The sequence below is a fragment of the Mus caroli genome, chromosome 12, assembly GCF_900094665.2.
Source record: "Mus caroli chromosome 12, CAROLI_EIJ_v1.1, whole genome shotgun sequence".
Classification (NCBI taxonomy): domain Eukaryota; kingdom Metazoa; phylum Chordata; class Mammalia; order Rodentia; family Muridae; genus Mus; species Mus caroli.
In genome coordinates this window covers 48,975,712-48,995,269 of record NC_034581.1, presented here as the reverse complement: position 1 = coordinate 48,995,269, position 19,558 = coordinate 48,975,712, and the positions used below count along the sequence as shown (strand labels likewise).

Below are 19,558 nucleotides of genomic sequence, written 5' to 3'. Positions count from 1 at the left end.
ACAAGGTGCTGGCTTTGTGGGGCAAGATTTATGCCTCCATTCTCCTGTTAGCTGTTTGCTTTCTGAGTCTCATATAGAAAAGATGCAGACTTTGCACTTCCAATACACTAATACGCGTACTTATTCCAGCCTGCTTCTTATTCTGACTTCTTTCCCTCTATGATTATTCTGACTCTGTGGAATGGGAGCTTTCAGAGCAAAGCATCATGGGTTAACTTTTTCCAGATTGTGTAAAACGAATAGCTCTAATGTCATCTTTTGTTTTTAAACTTTTCTAAAGTGACAGGTTTTCAGTTTTCATAACTATGCATCTTCTCAAAACCACGAATAAAACTTTCATTTGGCCCATTAGCTCTGAATAATAAATTCTGTTTCTAACCATAAAACAACATTTTGGGGCATTCTGTTAATAATGAAATAAGGTTTGCTATCAACTTAAGTGCTTCAGTTTTTCAATTTTGAGGATGGAGATTTTTATAAAATATAATACTCCCCCACTACACACACACATGCGCGCACACACACACACACACACACCAACAGATAATGGGAAGGCTTGGTGAGTCATACCAAGATCTCCACTTGAATGGAGAGAGGCAACAGGGTCAGACACAGCAAGGCCCACAGTTCTGAGTCTGGCAGAGCAGGTGAGCTGCACCCTGCAGGTGGGAGACCCAATTCCACCACCCATGTTGTGAGTTTGCCAAATTAGGTAACAAATAGCTCACCTCTCTTTCATAAAACCCATTTCAAAAATTTTAACTCATCTAAATCCAGTAACCCATGCCAGTTAACTTACAAGTTGCAAGTTAACTTACAATACTAAAAACATTTTGTAAATGCCAAACTGATATCTTCCTTAAGGTAAATATGCAGAAGTAATCTGCAGAGGTAGGGAATTTCTACTTTTCCTCCTTCTTCTTTCTTTTAAATTAAAAGTACTGTACCCTTACTTTCGATTGTTTTACAGCTCAATTGATAAGGTGTGTTCTTTTTTTTTTGTTCAAGAAAATTTAAAAGCAACTAATTTAAATATGCAAAATTATCTTGAGTTGTTCATACGTGAACTTAAAAGCCGTGCAACACAGGAAAATTAAGTAATTATGCCTCCAAGTTATTTACTGCAATTAAGCTCATTTATCATATGCAAATTAGTGCAAACTGGTCTCATTAGTTACTAAATTACTCAATATGAGCTGAACAATGTAGCACTCCAGTTTGTAATGAAAAATCCCTGTAGAGGCAAGCAGTATCAATTAAGCTAATTTGCATATGCAAATATATTCACTAACTTTCTCTTTTTCTATATTTAGTTTTACATTTTCTTACCATTCCAGATCATACCAAGACAGTGGGGTCACTCACCTCCCTCAACTTATTCCATCACAGCTAAAGAAATTAATCCAGAATGCCTCTATTATTAGAAATCATTTTATCTTAACACTTATGTCCAGCAAGCTATCACCTCACTAGGAACAATCAGGGGGGAGGATGCAGTTTCCTAAAACAAAGATGACACTCTGCCTCATCAATAAAACAGCACTCTTCATATCACTCTCCTCAAGTCCTTTTGAAAACATTACTGTCAAGAAGAAGGAGTGCTGACTAAGCTAGGCATATCCTAATACAGTCATAATTTGTGTATTTGTATTAGCTTTTGACACATTTTATGTTGAATCACTTTCTTTTGCTTAGATATTTGGTCAAATGCATTATCCGGACCCATGTTTTGTTTGCTTGATGTGTGTGGATATACACTTGTTTGTTGCCGAAGTCAGGGGCCCACACTGGGGTCTTCCTCAATCAATCTTCTCTTATTGTTGGAGGCAAGGTCTCTCCTTGACCCTGGAACTGCCCATTATGCTGGGCTGGTTAGATAACCAAGTCCCAGAGATTCTCCTGCCTCTGCCTGCTCAAGCACCGGGAGTACAGATGTACATCACCACACACAGTTAGTTACATGGATTCTGGGGACAATACTCAGGCTCAGATGCTTGTGTGACAGCACTACTGACTCAACCATTTCACCAGCATCTTGCTCAGATAATATATAAACACAAAATCATATATACCATACATAAATATACACCATATATTCAAATTTTGATATGATATAATTATATATATTCTAATTTATACTTTAATTTTTTATTTTTAATTTTCTTTGCTGAAAGGAATGAGAGTGGAAGAGAGTTTAGCGACAGCAGCTTGCTCATTCTCTGTCCATCCCCGACACCATAGGTACCTATCTACAGTTTCAAGGTATTTCCTCCCCCCAGAATCCTAAATCCTCTCCTGTAAGTAGCTGATCTTTGAAAAATAGTAAAATATAAAAATAGTACTGTGACTAGAAGTACTTACATTATAACAAAGATATATATATATATAAAACATATATATTTTATATATATATTCTTACTACAGCTGCCACATTTTTTTAACTTTCTTGGCAGAAAACCATATGTTCTCATTTCATCATGAGTTGGTGTATTCTATTACCTAAACTTCAAAGTATGACAAGTATAGGAATATAAATCCTGAATTAATTTATTCTAAACCTGTCCCATGACATCCTGCATCAAAGGCGCGGGTTCTTCGTTTCCGTGAAGCAAGAGTTTCCTACTGTTCCTGGTGCTAGGTATGATTTTATTGTCTTAACATTTTTAGGTGGGCGTAGCAGCATTAATATAAAACATGCATAAGCAATATCACAACTTTATATAACAATTATATAAACATTATTTACAGAGTGAAAAAAGCAAACCCTCTGCTAAGGGCATACAAATAATTAAAACATTCCATTCATAATTCTGGCACCTGAGGGAAAGCTATTCCAGTGGTTAATTTTATGACTTGCAAATATGATATTTGGTATTTTATGTTTTGTTAATTTCTATGAAGTGAAATATAAATATCAAGCATGGTCCCTACACTGGGAGGGTAAAAAGAAACAGCACTTGTAATTAAAACACATCCTTATTCTTTATTATTCTGGGGGGGGGGATGTGCATGATGCATGGGTATACACACCACTGCACATGTGAAGGCCTTGTGTGTACCATGGCACATATGGAGGTCAGAGCTTACTCTGTGAGGTCTTGTGTGTATTATGGCACACGTGGAGGCCATAGGGGCTTTTGTGAAGGCCATTCTCTCCTTCCACCTCTACATGGATCTGGGGATTGAAGATTACCAGGATTAAGCAGCAAGCACTTTTACCTGAAGAGCCTCAACAGGCCCTGCCTGAGCTTCCTTATGGAAAGGAAAGCACAAAGTAGGGACAACAAAGAGAACTTGGGCCAAATTCACACTTAGTCACATGTGTGTGTTTAGGAAAGTTCCCTGTAATGACCTCCAAAGGTTCTGAGATTTTCAGTTAATCGTCCATAAAATGTGCAGCCCTCGGCCTCCACCTCCACTTGTCTTCCCACCCCTCATCTCCCTCACAAATGTTGAAGAAACTACATGTCTTGACTTGGGTCCTCTAAGACCAACTTCACAGAATTGTACTTGCAGGACTGACATCCCATGCAGATGGTGCTTCTGTCCTAAAGATGCTTGAACAATTACAGGCTCCCTTGGTCTACTCTAATGGTGGCTGTCAGTGGTAAGGTATGCACAGTGGCCCTTGAGGTACATACTACATAGCACTTGACCTTCATCTTGCCTGCATGTACAATTACTAAACCAACAGACAGAACAATCAGACATGAAAGGAGAGGGAGAGGGACAGGGAGAGGGAGAGGGACAGGGAGAGAGGGAGAATTTTACAAGGTCAGAATCACTACAAAGTTTAGAATTTTTCTCTATTCAAAAAGTACAGACTGATCAAATTTTAAGAGAGCTTACAGATCTCATTTTTTCCTGAAACTACATATATTATATAATTATATATTATATATAATGCATCCACTGAAGGCATAAGAAGGGAAGTTGGCATAATACATGAGACTTTGCAAAATTGCAATACATTCATGCTATTACCCACCTGAACTGTACTTTTACAATTAAAACACACAGGCACACATGAGTGCACAGTTTTGCACACAATAGTTGGTATTTACATTAGAAATGGAAAGTTTTAGTTATAGTCAATATACATAATGCCAGGAAATTAGATAAATAAACTATGGTACATTCATATGATATTTAAATAACATGAATGATAATGAAAATGATTCAGTATAGCTAGAGGATATGAATAAGGGATACTTTAATTATATAAAGAATGACAGATTTATGCTCTGTCTGTCTGTCTGTCTGTCTGTCTGTCTCTATCTATCTATCTATCTATCTATCTATCTATCTATCTATCTATCTATCCATCCACCCACCTATCTATCCACCCACCCATCTATCCATCCATCCATTTATTAAAGCAATAGACTTAGTTTCCAATATCAAAAAGTGCTTTATTCGGTGAACCTTAACATATACATGTATTTCTACCATACGCAAAAATATTTCACCTAGACACCATTTTCTCAGCTGTCATTCTACCCTACCATAACTGGCTAGATTCTCTTTCATCCCCCGCCCCCAGACCTTGTTGTGCTTTTCTTCTGCATCTCACTCATCTGCGCCATGTTTTCCATGAATAAAACCACTGAGTGTTTACCTTACTGAGGGGTTTTCATCTACCAGCGGGTTATTAGAATTCCTTTCATGAGCAAAAACAAATCCTGTGGCTTCCTCCTCCTTTGTCATCTTTTCTTTGCTTAGAAACGAATGGACCACATGTCCCAGGGATTCCTTTCCTTAACCTCTTTGTTCCTCCAGATCATTCCTACTGGTTTTCAGCCCATTCCTCCATTGTAGTTAAAAGCTATCTAGGCTCCAGTGATTTGGAATTCCTAGTCCCATTTTCAGCCCTAGCTTTCATAGTATTTAAACTAGGATCATACCTAGAATTTTAGCTCCTTCCCTTATATCAACTCTGCTTTTTGACTGGATTTCAAAAATCTCTAAGGAATAGGATCTTATCTTAACTTATAGGGTCTACGAGTGCTATTAACCCTGTCACTTTTATCTGTCCATGATGTCCATGTGTCAATGACTGTATCAGTTCTATATGTTCTTCTCCTTCCATGGGGCTCTATCTCAATGGCATCTTAATTTCTTTAATGTTAATGTCTTTAGATACTAACATTAGGTTCTCACAACTGACAATCTCCCAGATACCGTGTTTTGATGGATCCAAACCTTTCCTTGCTCCTGACTGCATGAAAACCTTTCCCACAAGATCATCACCATTTGGAGAAGGGAACCTGCACCTCCTATGTTAGCCCAGCAGACCTGTAACACATGGTTTATAGGATTTCCCCACCTTTACCACTCATGTGTTTCCTGTCCACATGAACTGGGCATCACATCAAATGTTATTACATTCTCCAAAGAAGCCTTATGGTTATTTGTCTGCACCTCTTTGCACCCCACATTGTCTTTGATTGGAAAATTATTCCACTGTCTCTGCTTAAGAAACTACTCACTTATCAACAATTGAGATCCCATCTTGATGTCTCATGAGCAAAGTAGAACTCGGATAGTTCAGATCCCTAACACACTCAACTACTATTACATTCCTAATTGTAAGAAGCTTCCTATTTCCCTTCTCTAAATGAATGTAAGCTAATTACAGACAATAGCCCCATGTAGCGAATTTTGTATTCCCACTCAATATTTGAAAGTCTGGTGGGATGGTATTACTATAAATCATAGGTCTAAGATCAGGCCTGTAATCTGAATGACAGACATTTTATCAAGAGATTTTTTGCAAAGGACAGAAGGATAAGAAAAGAAAGAAAATTTTCTCTTCAGACTCCATCAATCCATTAGAGTCTATCAGATATCTTTTCAAAACAAAATGTACGGACTCATCGTACACTTTTGCGATACTGATATTTTGTTGTCTGTGGTACTGACATCAGTCTGTGGACTGCAGGCTTCCCTTGCTAGCTAGGAAGATAACTAAGAGGCGCTTGGCAAGGCTCTTCTTGCTACAACTACCCTTAAGTTTGGCAGGGTAAAGTTCTACATAGAGCACTGTATCATTCTTCCACTCCACAACCACTGTGTTCCAATCAAATGACATGGGACGTTCTAATGTCTATGGCAATTTCAAGATCCTATAACTCACCTATACTCAAATATCTTGCTTTTGTGAAAAACCAATATATTCCCTTAAAGACAACAGGCTCCAAATAATCCACAAGTGTTCCAGTGTATGTTGGATCTTTACGGTAAGAGAATGGGGTTTGTTTGTTTGTTTTTTTTTAATCTGCACTCATTCCTCTTTATGTCTTTTTTTTGTCTTTCTGTCTGTCTGTCTGTCTCTCTCTCTCTCTTCTTTTTTTTTTTCCTTTTTCTGTATTATGAGGAGAAAATCAGTACAGTTTCCTTTACTGAGTTTTTCCAATGTATAGAACAGTCATTACCATTCCTTTTAAGACATGTGTTCTCCAAACTATTTCTGTGGGTTCTTCATTGTTCTTCACGAAACATTTTTAATTTACACTTTTAATGACAGTCTGCACAGCCTTTCCCAAGCAATACCCAGATATACAGGCTTGTCTTATAGCATGGAGACTAAGGACAATATAAACTAACCATACATACTGACAAGCCAACAGTCTCCTTTTAAAACCTCTATTCTCTAAGTAAAGCATGATATTGAACAAATATTTGTGAGTCACCCTATATAATATGTTTATACTAAATTAAAATCAGTTTAAACTCTTATAATTTTTATTAGTTTTGAATTATTGCAACTCCTAATTTATACTCCTAAAGGACTCTGAATCAGAAAACAATAATCTAGGGTTATAGTCTGAACCTCCATCTTATTGACTAAGTATAGGACTAAACTTGTCAGAATCTAATTAGCAATAGTCCTGTGTCACAGAAGAATCCAATAACTTATCTGTCCCAGTCTATATAAAACATGTAATAGAGATCCTGACCCAGAACCAAGTATGTACATGAAGGAAAAAAGATAAAAATCAAAAGTTCTAAAGAGAAATGGGCTCCTTTCTGCATCTTTAAACAAATTTTCAGTAATTGTAAAGGTAACTCAGATGTTGTTCCTTCAAGGTGGATCAAGAAACACCCTGTCCAATAGCAGATATGAATGAAAATCAGAAACAGAATAAACTAAAGTCAAGACATTTAAGTGCTGTGAATTTTCCATTGTGCACTATGATTTCTCACACAATAAAATCCTTGCAGTCGGATGATGAAAAGAACACATTCTTTACTTGACCCAGTAGACTTGGTAGATGGAGATGGTAGGTGGATACCAAGAACTCTTCCTTTAAACGCATGTGTGCTGGGGAGTGGGGTGGGGCAGGATTCTCAAGCTACCAGGAAAGAGATTCAAGAACTAAAAGGGTGACTGCACCAAGAGCTGATTTTCTCCAAGGAGAAACTCAGAATGAATTCCTAGTATACACAATTTACGGGCTAGCCTGGCAGATCCAATCCTACTTAGGAGTGTCATCTTTTTGACTGTTCATTCGTTTAGCTCTGAAGGGATAAGAATATAGAAAACATCAGCACATCTTCTAAATGTAGACCAGCGGTCCATTGATGAAGGCAGAAGCACTAAACGCATGGAATAATCTTAAGGTTATAGTAAGATGATTAGATAAGATGCTGATCCAGGGATGAATTTTCTCTGGTGCTATAGAACTACAACTTTATCTCATACCTTTCCCATCTACTTATCATGAAATGTGCTGACAAAACCACTTACTTAAATATAGGCTTAAGAATTCACACTAACTAGTTTTCTAATTTGAGGAGGCAAACAACAGGACTGCATTTAACAAATACAAACTCAAGCAAAGAACTGAAGTTTGGCGACACACAAACACAATGCCACAGTACTTTCACAACAAAACCCTGCTCTTTGATAAGCAATGTGTAGCTCAGAGGACACAAACATATTCACTTGCAAACACGGCATACATGTGATCACTGTGCATCAACTAAGTGCAATTCATCTAAATTATTATAGCACAGGTAATACTTGCCCTCCCTTTCTCATTAATTTTCCCTCAAGGAATGGCTTTCTAAAAAAGGAAAGGAAAGGAGAAAAAATCATGAAGATTTGTGAATTCCAAGAAAAAATAACAGTAATCAAACACATATCTGAAACTAAAAGAATGTATAAGAAGATTTCAAATCCAACATTTCCTTGATAAGATGGAAGAAAGACTTTTTAGAGGTACCTGCAAAATGTGGCTTCCCAAATGTGCTTCAAATACTTCAATGGCCAGTGCGCTGGGGCTCCGCCTTCGTTGTGCACCTATAACTTGAAAGAAAAAAAGAGAGAGAGAGAAAAGAAAAAAAGTAATTAAGTTGGAGCTCTGGTCTCAAATCCTCAATCTCCCCCCATTTGTTTTAATGTTCTGCTAAAGCATCAGTGAGTTCTGAAAGAAACACTGGTCACCGTCAGTTTGGGCTCTGAGTTGTTTGCATTTAAGTTTCAGCTGAACATCAACATCTATACACTTAAAACAAACAAACAAACACCCCTGCCAAAAAACAAAACCAAAAAACAAACCAAAAATCCTCCAGACCGAAAATCTTACCTTTTACATATTTTTCCTATACAAAAAACAAAAACAAAAACAAAGAAACCGCACACAAACATTCCTATTTTTTTGTGTGTGTTTTTTTCGAGACAGGGTTTCTCTGTGTAGCCCTGGCTGTACTGGAACTTACTTTGTAGACCAGGCTGGCCTCGAACTCAGAAATCCACCTGCCTCTGCCTCCCGAGTGCTGGGATTAAAGGCGTGTGCCACCACACCCGGCCGTCCTATTCTTTTAGAACAAATGAATACAGCTTTTCTCTAAATTATAACATTGTTATTTTTAAGTGCCTATAGCAACGTCCTACCCCAGCTAGCAGAGCAAGATAAACTCCTAAAAGCCAAACAGGATACAACTAATATTTTCTAATGTGCAAGTTCATCAGAATTTAGGAAGAGTTAGTTACATGTCAGATGACAGATTCTCATTAAGGAGCTTTTGCACTGCTGCCATGTGTCATGGAGAGTGGCCTCCATATCTCTGAGTACTCATGTGACTATTCTACAAAACCAACGAGCAGTGCAGATGGACCTTGGTCAGTGTGCACCTCCATCAGTGGCTGCTTGTGGTCTAAAGATGCCAGTCGTTACTGTTCTACCTGAGGGGACAACTTTCTGGTGCCTGCCACTAACAGAGATCTCAAAACTAAAGTGCACTTCAGACATAGTATGGATGGAATCCAGAAGTGAGGGTCCTTTCTTCCCAGTATTTCCAAGGTGCAATGCCAGCCAGTTTAATGATCTATGGGTGTTCGTTTATCCTTTCCTTTAAGTTCTAGAGTATCATGGATCCCTCTCTGCCTTACAGAGGCGTAAGACAGGACACGTCCAGAGCTTTTCTACATTTCTGACAGGAAAGAGTCTCCATATCTTCCTGCTTCTTCACCACCATTTAAACTGGAAACGGCATGAAAAGCCTTGGCTTTCTCACAGCTAAACCCACATTCAGCTAGTGGACAGGACCATCCTGTAAAACGGTACCAGAGGAATGCCACTTCATTTTGATGACCTCATTAATCACTCCTACGGAGAGCCACGTAGGGCTGCAACAACAACCAACAGCGCATGCTCCTGGTGCGCGGCGCTGTAGACACAGGAAGCCTACTCCTATTCACGAGAGGAAGTCTCTAGAAGGTACTTTGAAGATCGCATGAATGCTAAGTGCCAAGTGCCATTGTGGCCGCAGGAGAAAAAGGAGAGAGACATTTCTCAGTGGAAGTGTAGAAACTACAATTAAAGAGTGATGATTACATCTGAAATGTAAATAAAGAAAATATCTAATAAAAGAAAAGAAAAGAAATATTCCAGCTGGAATTTCAGCCCCATGTCCCTGTTTGCTTCAGAAGTCAAACATGTAACTAATAATTTTCAGATGAAAAAAGAACCCATCTCTTTGCTGAGATTAATCTTTATCATAGGTGCAGACATAGGATTTTACTTTTCCATATTTAAATATATTTAGGCAGCTATGCTGTATATGTGTGTGCATGTGCTTCTGATTAATTTTCTATTCTAACATGCACATTACTCCCTTCAAAACTCCTTTGGCATTTTTGATAATGCAGCTGTCTTGCTGAATACTGTTTTCAGTTTCTACAGTGTTAATTGCACATTATGGTAGCTTGGTGTGAATGATCCCACATGAATAAAATCTGCAGCCTTTTTTCCCCCCAAAGATTATGGGGATGGGTGGCTTTTAGGAGGGAGAAGAGGAGAGCTGAAAAACTTCTAAAATGTCCACTCCCTTTTGGAGGCAGTAATTAGGATTCAGAGTTTATTAATAGTTCAGAATTTGGGGAGATTTTCAATTACAAGGCTCAAAATAAATAACCACATGTCATTTAAGGAAGGATTACAATTGAACTTTAGATAACATAAACCATTCTATGAACAACTCAGTAAGGTGGGACTGAAAGTGCTGACTTTAGAGAGCCCTCCAGCCTCCCAGAGAATGTTAGCAAGGCCCACAGGCAGGCTCTAGCAACAACAGATGGCAGCTCAAATGCTTCTAGAAGCATAGAAACAGTTGTCTTGAATAACATCCCAGGATTATGCAAGCCTGGCTTCTGCTGGCCTTTCTTTTCCTCCTCTTCCTTCACCTGTGCTCAGGTCATCCTCCAAAGGAAACCTCTTCATCAGATCTTGCATCCTTGCCCCTGACCCGAGCAGTTCCTCTTTGTTCTCCGGAAGCCTCGGCTCATGCATCCCACTAGCGTAATATACCAGTATCCTGTAAGTGGTTTCATGCTATCCTACTCGATGGCGTTTTTATGATGCTGGAACTTCTCTTGATTTATCTGTTTTGCACTTATGCAGGTGATGTGGGGCTGTAATGACAGCTCCTAATTTTACAGCCAACATAAATATGTTAAACAGGAGCCCATTACGCCCCTGGTAGGAGCCCTGCTTTAACTCTGGCATTATTGGTAACTGAATAGATGTTAAATATGGACTTCTCCTGCACTTCTCCTTTGGTTCTCTGCAGTTTGAGAATTGGTGGGCTTATAACACTGGGACAATGCACACAGCTCTTTTGTTTCTCTGCATTAATCACCCTGAGTCTACAAAGTATCATTGAAGCCATGGAAAAGCTAATGGGCCTGACCTCAGTGAGGTCTGCTGATTTCAGCACAGTGACCTGCTTCATGAGTATGTCTCTGAGGTCTCTGTTCTGAAAGGTTACACTTTCCAAGTTTGTTTGGTAAACCCCACAGAACAGCACCAAGGCACTAGGTTGTTGTTCTGTTTTTTTTTTTTTTCTTTTCCATTTCACCTTCTGATATACTTCATTTATCACTTAATTTAATAAGTGACTACTTTCAAAATCAAAAGAGCACTAAGTTAATAAACACACCCATAAGCAAGACATTAATAAATAAATGGAGAATACTTTCCATTGTCTTGTGAAGATCTCGACTAACTCACTGACAGACAGGAGCGATGACTAATTTGAACAGCATATATAAACTGTTAAAAAGAAAGCAAGTGCCTCATATAATTCAACTTAAAACTCCATCCAACGTTAGCTAAGTGCCCATTCAGTGTTGAAAAATCTCTAGCTAGGAAGTGGTGACTGCTGTTGGGAATCAGTAAGCAAACACAAGAAAAATCTTCAAATACTTAACACCAGGCCCAGCACAAAAATAATCCTTAAAAGGTGCCACCACCTCGTATTTAAGGAGGCTGAACAGCAAGCACCCAGAGTTCTAGAGATTTTAAAAGGAAGAAATGTACAGAGGGAAAGCATTATTTTTTTGTTCAAAGACATCAGCATAGGAAATCCTGGTCTTATGCTTCAGAAATCCACAGTGATATGAGAAGTTCTCCAAGCCCTCATTAGAAAGAAGAAGACAGCCAAGGAAACTGCCTGCCATTTAAACACAGGTTTATAAACTTTGTACCTCAACAATGTCAGCTGAAATATTTTACTCTGGACCCTGTTGTAACCATTCATGGTGGTCTCCATGAATTAATTCTGTGCACCAAAATACAATCCTCTTTCAAAAATACACTCCCAACACCCAGCCATATTCTGAACCGGTGTTCTGTATCTCCAGGGATAAGGTGGGGAGGGAGGACTAGGGATTAGCACTCAGTGGGAGTTTGACCTATTCAGCCAAAAGGTCAACTTGCTATGGAAGCATCCATTAGAAGTAGAAACAGGACAGCTCAGTAGACACACATAATGAAGGGAGGGAAGTCATGGGCTCTGGTTGCCTTGAGGCCGGCTTTGCCCTTTCCCTTCCTAGCCCTCCACATGTAGAGAGCCTTTACCAGCACAGTTCATCATGCAAGGGGCAACCACAGGTGGGGAGCCACAGAGAGCCTGCTGCCAGAGGAAGGGTTCACTGGAGAGAAGAGAAAGGTCTTCCATGGTGAGGAAAATGACACGTGCAACAGTAGGCAGGGGTCGACAAGAAGTTCATACAGAGTTAACCTCACCCCATTTCCCAACAGCCATGGCCAATGCTGCCCTTAAGTCTACTGGCAACAGCCCAAGAATGGACCCTTCCACCGGGAGAGACGGTATAGTCACCTCCTAGGTCTGCCCTCTGAATCCTGGAGACATGGAGCATTCTCTGGACCCACACTGAGTTTGGGGGAAGGGAGGCCCAAAGGACAAGCTGAATGGCTTCTCCAGGCCTCACTCCCTGAGCTGTAGTACTTAGACTCAGCAAAGCCAGGGGCTGGAGGAGAGTGGAGGAGAGGATACTTAATAAGTCTTTCCATGGCTACCAGTGAAAAGAAGAGAGATTTTCCTTGACAAATCTCAATTAGTGTCCCTCACTGTAGGGTCAGGGAAGCCAGAAAGAGCTTTCTCAGGGGCTATAGTGGTTTATACCTTACAAATCTCTTTCTCTCTCTGTTCCCCACCTCTCCCTATTCCTTTCTTCCCTGCCTCCTTCTCTCTCTCTCTCTCTCTCTCTCTCTCTCTCTCTCTCTCTCCCTCGCCCTTCTCCCTCCCTTATTCTCTCTTCCTCTCTCTACTCCTTCCCCTTATCTCTCCCTCTCCTCCCTCCCTCTCTGTGAGACTACTGAGGAAATTTCCACTGCCTGTCTACATGTAACATTAGATCAAATCCCAGTTTTGAATACAGTGCACACAGTTCTGCCCAGTGTCCACGACCTCCCCCAATTCACCTACTCTTATATGCTTTGAGAATGGTTTACATACAGAAATTGCCAGTTTGGAGAAATGGCACTGAAACAGGGCTCAGTATCAGGGTAGCTCACAACAATGCTAAGACTACAACTCCAATTGAAAGGCCAGGTGCACCATGGAAAACACATGGTGTTCTGGTGTACATCTGGTAAACACTGAATACAAATACAAGGTTCTCCCAAGGTGCTCTCACTAAGACTAGTTGCTGCCTTTTAAAATCTAAGTCAGAGAAAAAAAAATATCTCTTTCACTGTTAACCAGGCTTCTGGAGACCTGACTAAAAATAACTATAAGAGCTGAGTATGGCAATATAACCCTTTAATCCCAGCACTCTGCAGGCAGAAGCAGGCAGGTTTCTGTGAGTTTGAGGCTAGCCTGGCCTACATAATGAGTTTCAGCCATAGCTACAAAAAGAGACTCTTCTCAAACAAATAAAATAAAATGAAATAAAATAAAATAAAAATAAAAATAAAAAAAAAGTAAGGAACTAGAAAGATGGCTTGGTAGTTTAGAACATTTGCTGCTCTTGCAGAGGACACAGGTTCAATTCCCTGCACCTACATGGTGGCTCAAAATCATCTGTAACTCTAGTTCCAGAGGATCTGATGCCTTCTTCTGGCCTCCACTGGCACCAGGCATTAATGAGGTATATATGTACATGCAGATCAAACACTCATGTATATAAAATAAAATAAATAAATCTAAAATAATAATAAAAAAACCAATGACAAGAATACCCCCCCTATAAACTGGAACAATGCACTCTGGGCTTACTTTTAAACTCATATTTTAATATTTTTTTAAAGCTCATAATCTGAATCCCAGAACATTTACACATTATAGAGTAGTACCAATCCGGGGAGAGAGAGAGAGAGAGAGAGAGAGAGAGAGAGAGAGAGAGAGAGAGAGAGAGAGAGAGAGAGAGAGACTTAATGCAAGGAAATAATTGAAACTTTAAGCAGTCTTATGCTAATTGGAAAGTTCTCTGATGCAACACATTTAAATTTCTCCTGCAATTTAAGTATGGATTGAATGCACTGGGTAAATTTAAGTATGGATTGGGTTCATTGAAAGAATTAGGGATGATATGCCTGGATGTTTTAGTGCTTACAAATGGGTTGCTGAACTGGGAGGAAAGAAATCTTGCCCGCTCGTCTCAGAAACCATGCATGTTTTGCTTTAACTACCACAGCACCAAGTCAACAGGGGTGGCTAGCAAGAAGAATGTTTCTACCTCTCACTTTAGGAACTGACCAGATTTGGAAGAAGTTTGCAATACCGTTCGCAATTCTCTGTTTCAGAATGGCACAGTAAGGAGCTGAAATGGCATCCACACTCCCTATCTGCCTTTACCAGCTTTCTGTGTAGTGGATTACCAACAAACCGCAGCCTTTTTGCAGGAGAATCTCTCATCAAAATAGTCACTTTCCACACCTCACTTCTCATTTCCACTGGAGGACATAAGAATTCCAGGTAGGTGTTGCAGCATCCGTAGCTAATAAATGATAAAATGGAGTTTGCCCCATGATATGGGGATCCCTCTAAGGACTACTCATGTCAGGTCCTCACATGATCACTCACCGGGTGGTTAGCACTTGATGACAGAATCTACCCTTTCCTGCGACAATGGGATTCTTAATGCAGTGGCCTAAACAGTATTTGGAGTGATAGAACCTGTGGGTAGCTTTCATCACCAAAGCTTATGAGAATATATCTTCCAGAAAAGACAGGCGTGACCCACAGCTGGGCTGAGTCTCGGGGAGTTTGGAACATAATGGGTGACTTAAGAGATGCCAGGGCACATGGGAGGTCCTGTTTTACCTTCATAAGATTCCCCAGATAATTCAGTTTCAAAGAGGATTATTTTTTAGAATAAGCTTTACTTACTACTCAATCATTCCAACTTAACATTCTTACTTTAAAACAATATTATGTGTAACTAAAATAAACACACACACACACACACACACACACACACATACACACATACAGGAGCATGCGTGAGCATAGTACTGTTTATCAAGGACTGTTTATCCAGAACTACTTAAAGGATAACTAAAGTGTGTCTGGGTATATTTATTGGCTTCATAAACTTGCATTTGGTTGTACTGGATTGAACAATTAACTTCTTTTATACAATGGAGGGAATGAGAGTTTCTTAATTTTTTTTTTTACAAAATAAATACAGATACAAAATAAATAAATAAATGATTTTTAAAAATTAGACAAACCACCAATCCATTCCTCCCTGTAGATTCCCAGAAATACAGCAAGAGTTGGGCTGTATCCCTCTCTACCTGGAGAAGTTACAAGGGGGCCACAGGATGAAGGCTTAGGAGACAGGAGTCATGAGTTTTATTGCGTAAGAACTCAGAAAGAGGATTCAACATCATTTATTCTGGCTCAGGGATACTGTAGCAAATACAGGTTGCGCCCACTGGAAAGCAGGCACTCAGCTGACTGAAAACCCAACAGTGATCCAGTTCTCAGAGGGCTGCGGATACATGTGTTGGGAAGCTACAGGCCTACATGCCATCCCCACAGAATATACTCAGCTTGCATGGGCAGTCAGCAGGCTGTAGTTTGGAGAGGCCTTTCATCTTGTTTAAACTTTTCTTCTTCCCAGGTATGGCAGACAGGATTATCAAGAGTCTCTCACAGGAACGCACCACATGTCCATAGCTCTCCAAAGGCAAACAAAGACGATGCCCTAACTCTGGGATTTGAATAGAACAGTAGCTTGTCCTTCCACAGTTACACTAAAACCTTTCTTGCCAGTATAAAATGTCAGTGGGGGGGGGGGTGTGGTATCAGAGATTTGGTGCTGTCCCATGGGTGGGGACTCTTCTTCTTTCATTTTGCAAACTGTCTTACAAGTCCTGCTGATGAGCTGCTTCCAGTTGCAGCCTTCCTAACTTCAGGGGCACCAGCCAGATGCAGGTTCTGCCTCCCAGTCAGAGTGGTGCCCATTACCTCTCAGTTTGTCAGTTACATTACTGGCGGAACAAAGAGATCCGCCAGTTATCTTCTTCCACTCACATCTGGTCGTCAGCTCTGGGTTTCCTAGATCACACATACTCAGGGCGATGTTAGAAACCTCAGATCTGCAGGAAGCAGCTGATTTCCCTTAGTGGGTAAAAAAAAAAGCAATTTTCCCTTCCTTCTTTACATTTTCTCTTCTGGTCCTCCATTCATGTATTCATTCATCCCCTCCCACTTCCCGCTCTCTCCTTCTCCCTCTCTTCCTTCTCCTTTTCTCTCTGGCTCTTGGGCCACATCAATGCCTGGCAGCTCCCTGAGTAACTTTTTCTGTGCCAAAGGAACCATCAGTGTCAACAGGTTCACAAAGCAGTGGGGCCACGGGAGGCTGGGTCACAAGACACAAGGCTCTGCTTGTAACAGCACCTGCAGCTGCTCTTGAGGTCAGGCGGATCCATTTCCAGAGTTCAGCCATCCTCATATGATAACCCAACAATGGCATACAGCATGAAAGACATTTACCTCATTGACCTCATGGACACAAGCCTCCATTCCCATTTCTAGGAGGAAGGCAAAAAGCATCCATGAAAAATATTTGCTGAGCCTCTCTTCCCTGCAGGGGCATTGTATTCAAAGGAACGCTAATGAGAAGGTATCACAGTGACTCTCCAGATGACCAGAACACTATGTGGAGACTGACAAGCAAATGAACAAAACACAGAAGTAGATAAATGAAGCCAGGATGGGGGCAGGGAGAGTGGGAGCCAGAATGTTCCCAGTGAGGTCACATGACAGATGAGTGGTCATATGACAGATGAGTGGTCACATGACAGATGAGCTACAGTAGTCTGACCTTTGGCGGTCTGCTGTCAGACACAAAGGCAGCAGCTGTACATACCAGCTTTGAGCCTCTTCATCTTGTCTGCTCCATGTTGTTTTCCTTTAGCTACATCACCAATGGACTGTCAACCATGGACCTCCACTGCACCCCAGCCTTCCTGGGACTCGTGATTACAACCGAATAGTCACAACACCTCACCCACAAGGACCAATGGGCTCTCGGTACCAGCATACAACCCTAACTTTTCAATTTTATTTCTTTTTTACTTCAGTTCCACATCAATGTTTCCACTGGGGCCTCTGGAGTACACCTTCTCATCATGAGCTCACCACTGTATGAGGCAGCTGAGACATTACCTGGCTGCTGCCCCATCTGAATGCCTGAGTGGCACAGCATTGCAATGTTCGGGCTCCTTCTGAGGGATGTCTGAGGCTGCCTATCCCTCTGCCTGAAGATGAGACTCACTAGGAGGGTTCATATTACTGGGAGGCAGCTTTGCACAGAAGAAAGGATTTGGGCTCTGGAGTTAATCAAATCCAGTGTTAAATCCTATTTATCCCAAATTAGCTGGGTCTTACTGGGAAATTAGGCTCGATGGACCTCAATTTCTCCTTCTGTCAAAACAGTCACTGCCTCTTTATAGCAATTGTGAGGACTTATGATGGGCCCCACCCAACTTTAATTTTCCTAGAACTTATTTGCATAGTATCTGTCCCTTCACTAGCTCCTACCTTCACAACCCAGAGGATTTGGATTGTATTGCTAAAACTCTAGCAGTTAAAATGAAGCCCAGAGCACAGAAGGCACACAATAAATAGAGAATAAATAAAGATTTCCCAGCATGGTAGCCAACCCATGGGAGGCACTCAGCCTTCACTTCTTGTTTACTGGAAGCAGAGGCCAGAGCTAAAGACTCTCCTGCTGACTACCTTCATCCAATATTTGATGGGAAAAGGAGGAATTTTTCTGTGTATCTTGTCACCAGCTCCTGCCTTTCCTCAAGCATGATGTCATATCTACAGTGTCACTACACACCCCGTGGAGCCAACTGCAATCAAGGCCTCAAACCAGCACAAACATTTTCCACACGCTTGGGCAAAGAGCCAGCAGCAATTCAAGTGTCAGCAACTGCCCAGTGAATTTTCCTTTGAAGGATTCACTCGTGCCCTGTTCCAGTGGTAATTGGCATTCACTTTATGATGCTGAATGCCTCAGACATAATTTGATTAGGTAAATGCATCTAGCTACCACCACGAGAAACCAAAAACACTTCTACCATCTTCCCTTGGGTTTCACAGAAACAAAGACTGCAGGATAATCACTCATAACTAGGTATGAGTTAGATTAACAGGAGATCCCCAGCATGGACAAATTATGATAGGCTTCAGGGTGGCTTGGGTAAAGTTTCAAAGGAAACTAGAGAGATGGATGCCATTTGGAATACGTGCATCCGTCAACAGACTCACAAGACAATCGGACTTGGAACCAGGGCAGCCCAGGGAGATATGTTTGCGTATTCATCACTCCCATGGAAAACATTAAGACATTTTGACCTGTTACTTAGAGTCAAGGATGACCTTAAGCCTTTAGGGAAAGGTTTCAGAGGTTTCTAACACCTTTCTTTAAATAATAAGGCTGCTTAAGCAAACCCTCATCCAAACACAGTATTGAAGCATAAAGCTTTGTGCATGTAATTATAGAGACTTCCAGAGAAAGCCAACCATAGATCTCAGGTCAAGAATTTTTGCTTCAGACAAGAACCAAATCTTCACATAGACCCTGCACCATCAGCAGGACTGAATAAGTGATTCACTGGATGAATGAGTAAGTAATCAAATGAATGAATGTAAGGGGGTCCGGAGACAGAATATACAGCTAAGGCAGACACTTGTATTCTGTTCGGAGACTGGGAGACTGAAAGAAGCAGCCAGTTAGTGGGTTTATTCACAAAAATTGCCTTGTGGAATTATCCACAGCTCCGCCCCTTCTAAATGCAGACAGAGCGAGGAAAGGGAAAAGAGATAATGAAGGTTTGCAAATGAAGTGGGGCACAACTGTGCAATCAATCAACATTTTCTGAAAAAGAATTTGCATCCCTTGCCAAAAATCTGAACTGAACAACTGAACTAGAATTCTGATGAGAACGGACTTCGCCACTAGCCAGTCCTTTTTATCCAGCCTCCAGCTGTCTTGCTTCCCTTTCCAGAAAGTCAGGGGTCTCCTCAGTGTGGGAGGTTCAAACATGGGGACATGTGTCAGTGTGGTGGTTCTTTTCATATACCTTCCTTAAGGATTTTCTCTGTGCCAGGCATTGTGTTAGATGGAAAGAACATAAGTCAGTGGTTCTTGGAAATACCCACTGAGGACCTACTAAGTGCCAGGCATTGGCCATCAAAGACTGAATGGATAGAAGGGGTGGCTCTGTATTGTTGTGGAGAAGCTGGGCCACAATGGCAATCACAATACACAAACATCTGCATAGGA

The 19,558-nt window shown here is 40.7% G+C and overlaps 1 protein-coding gene across 1 annotated transcript in view; it reads right to left on the bottom strand.

Annotated features, from left to right (window-relative positions):
• Npas3 (neuronal PAS domain protein 3) overlaps window positions 1-19,558 on the bottom strand; it is an 823,498-nt gene that overhangs the window by 421,757 nt on the left and 382,183 nt on the right. The window contains exon 4 of the mRNA XM_021178865.2: window positions 8,229-8,305. Coding sequence (XP_021034524.1) covers window positions 8,229-8,305 — 77 coding nt within the window. The remainder of the gene's footprint in view (window positions 1-8,228; window positions 8,306-19,558) is intronic.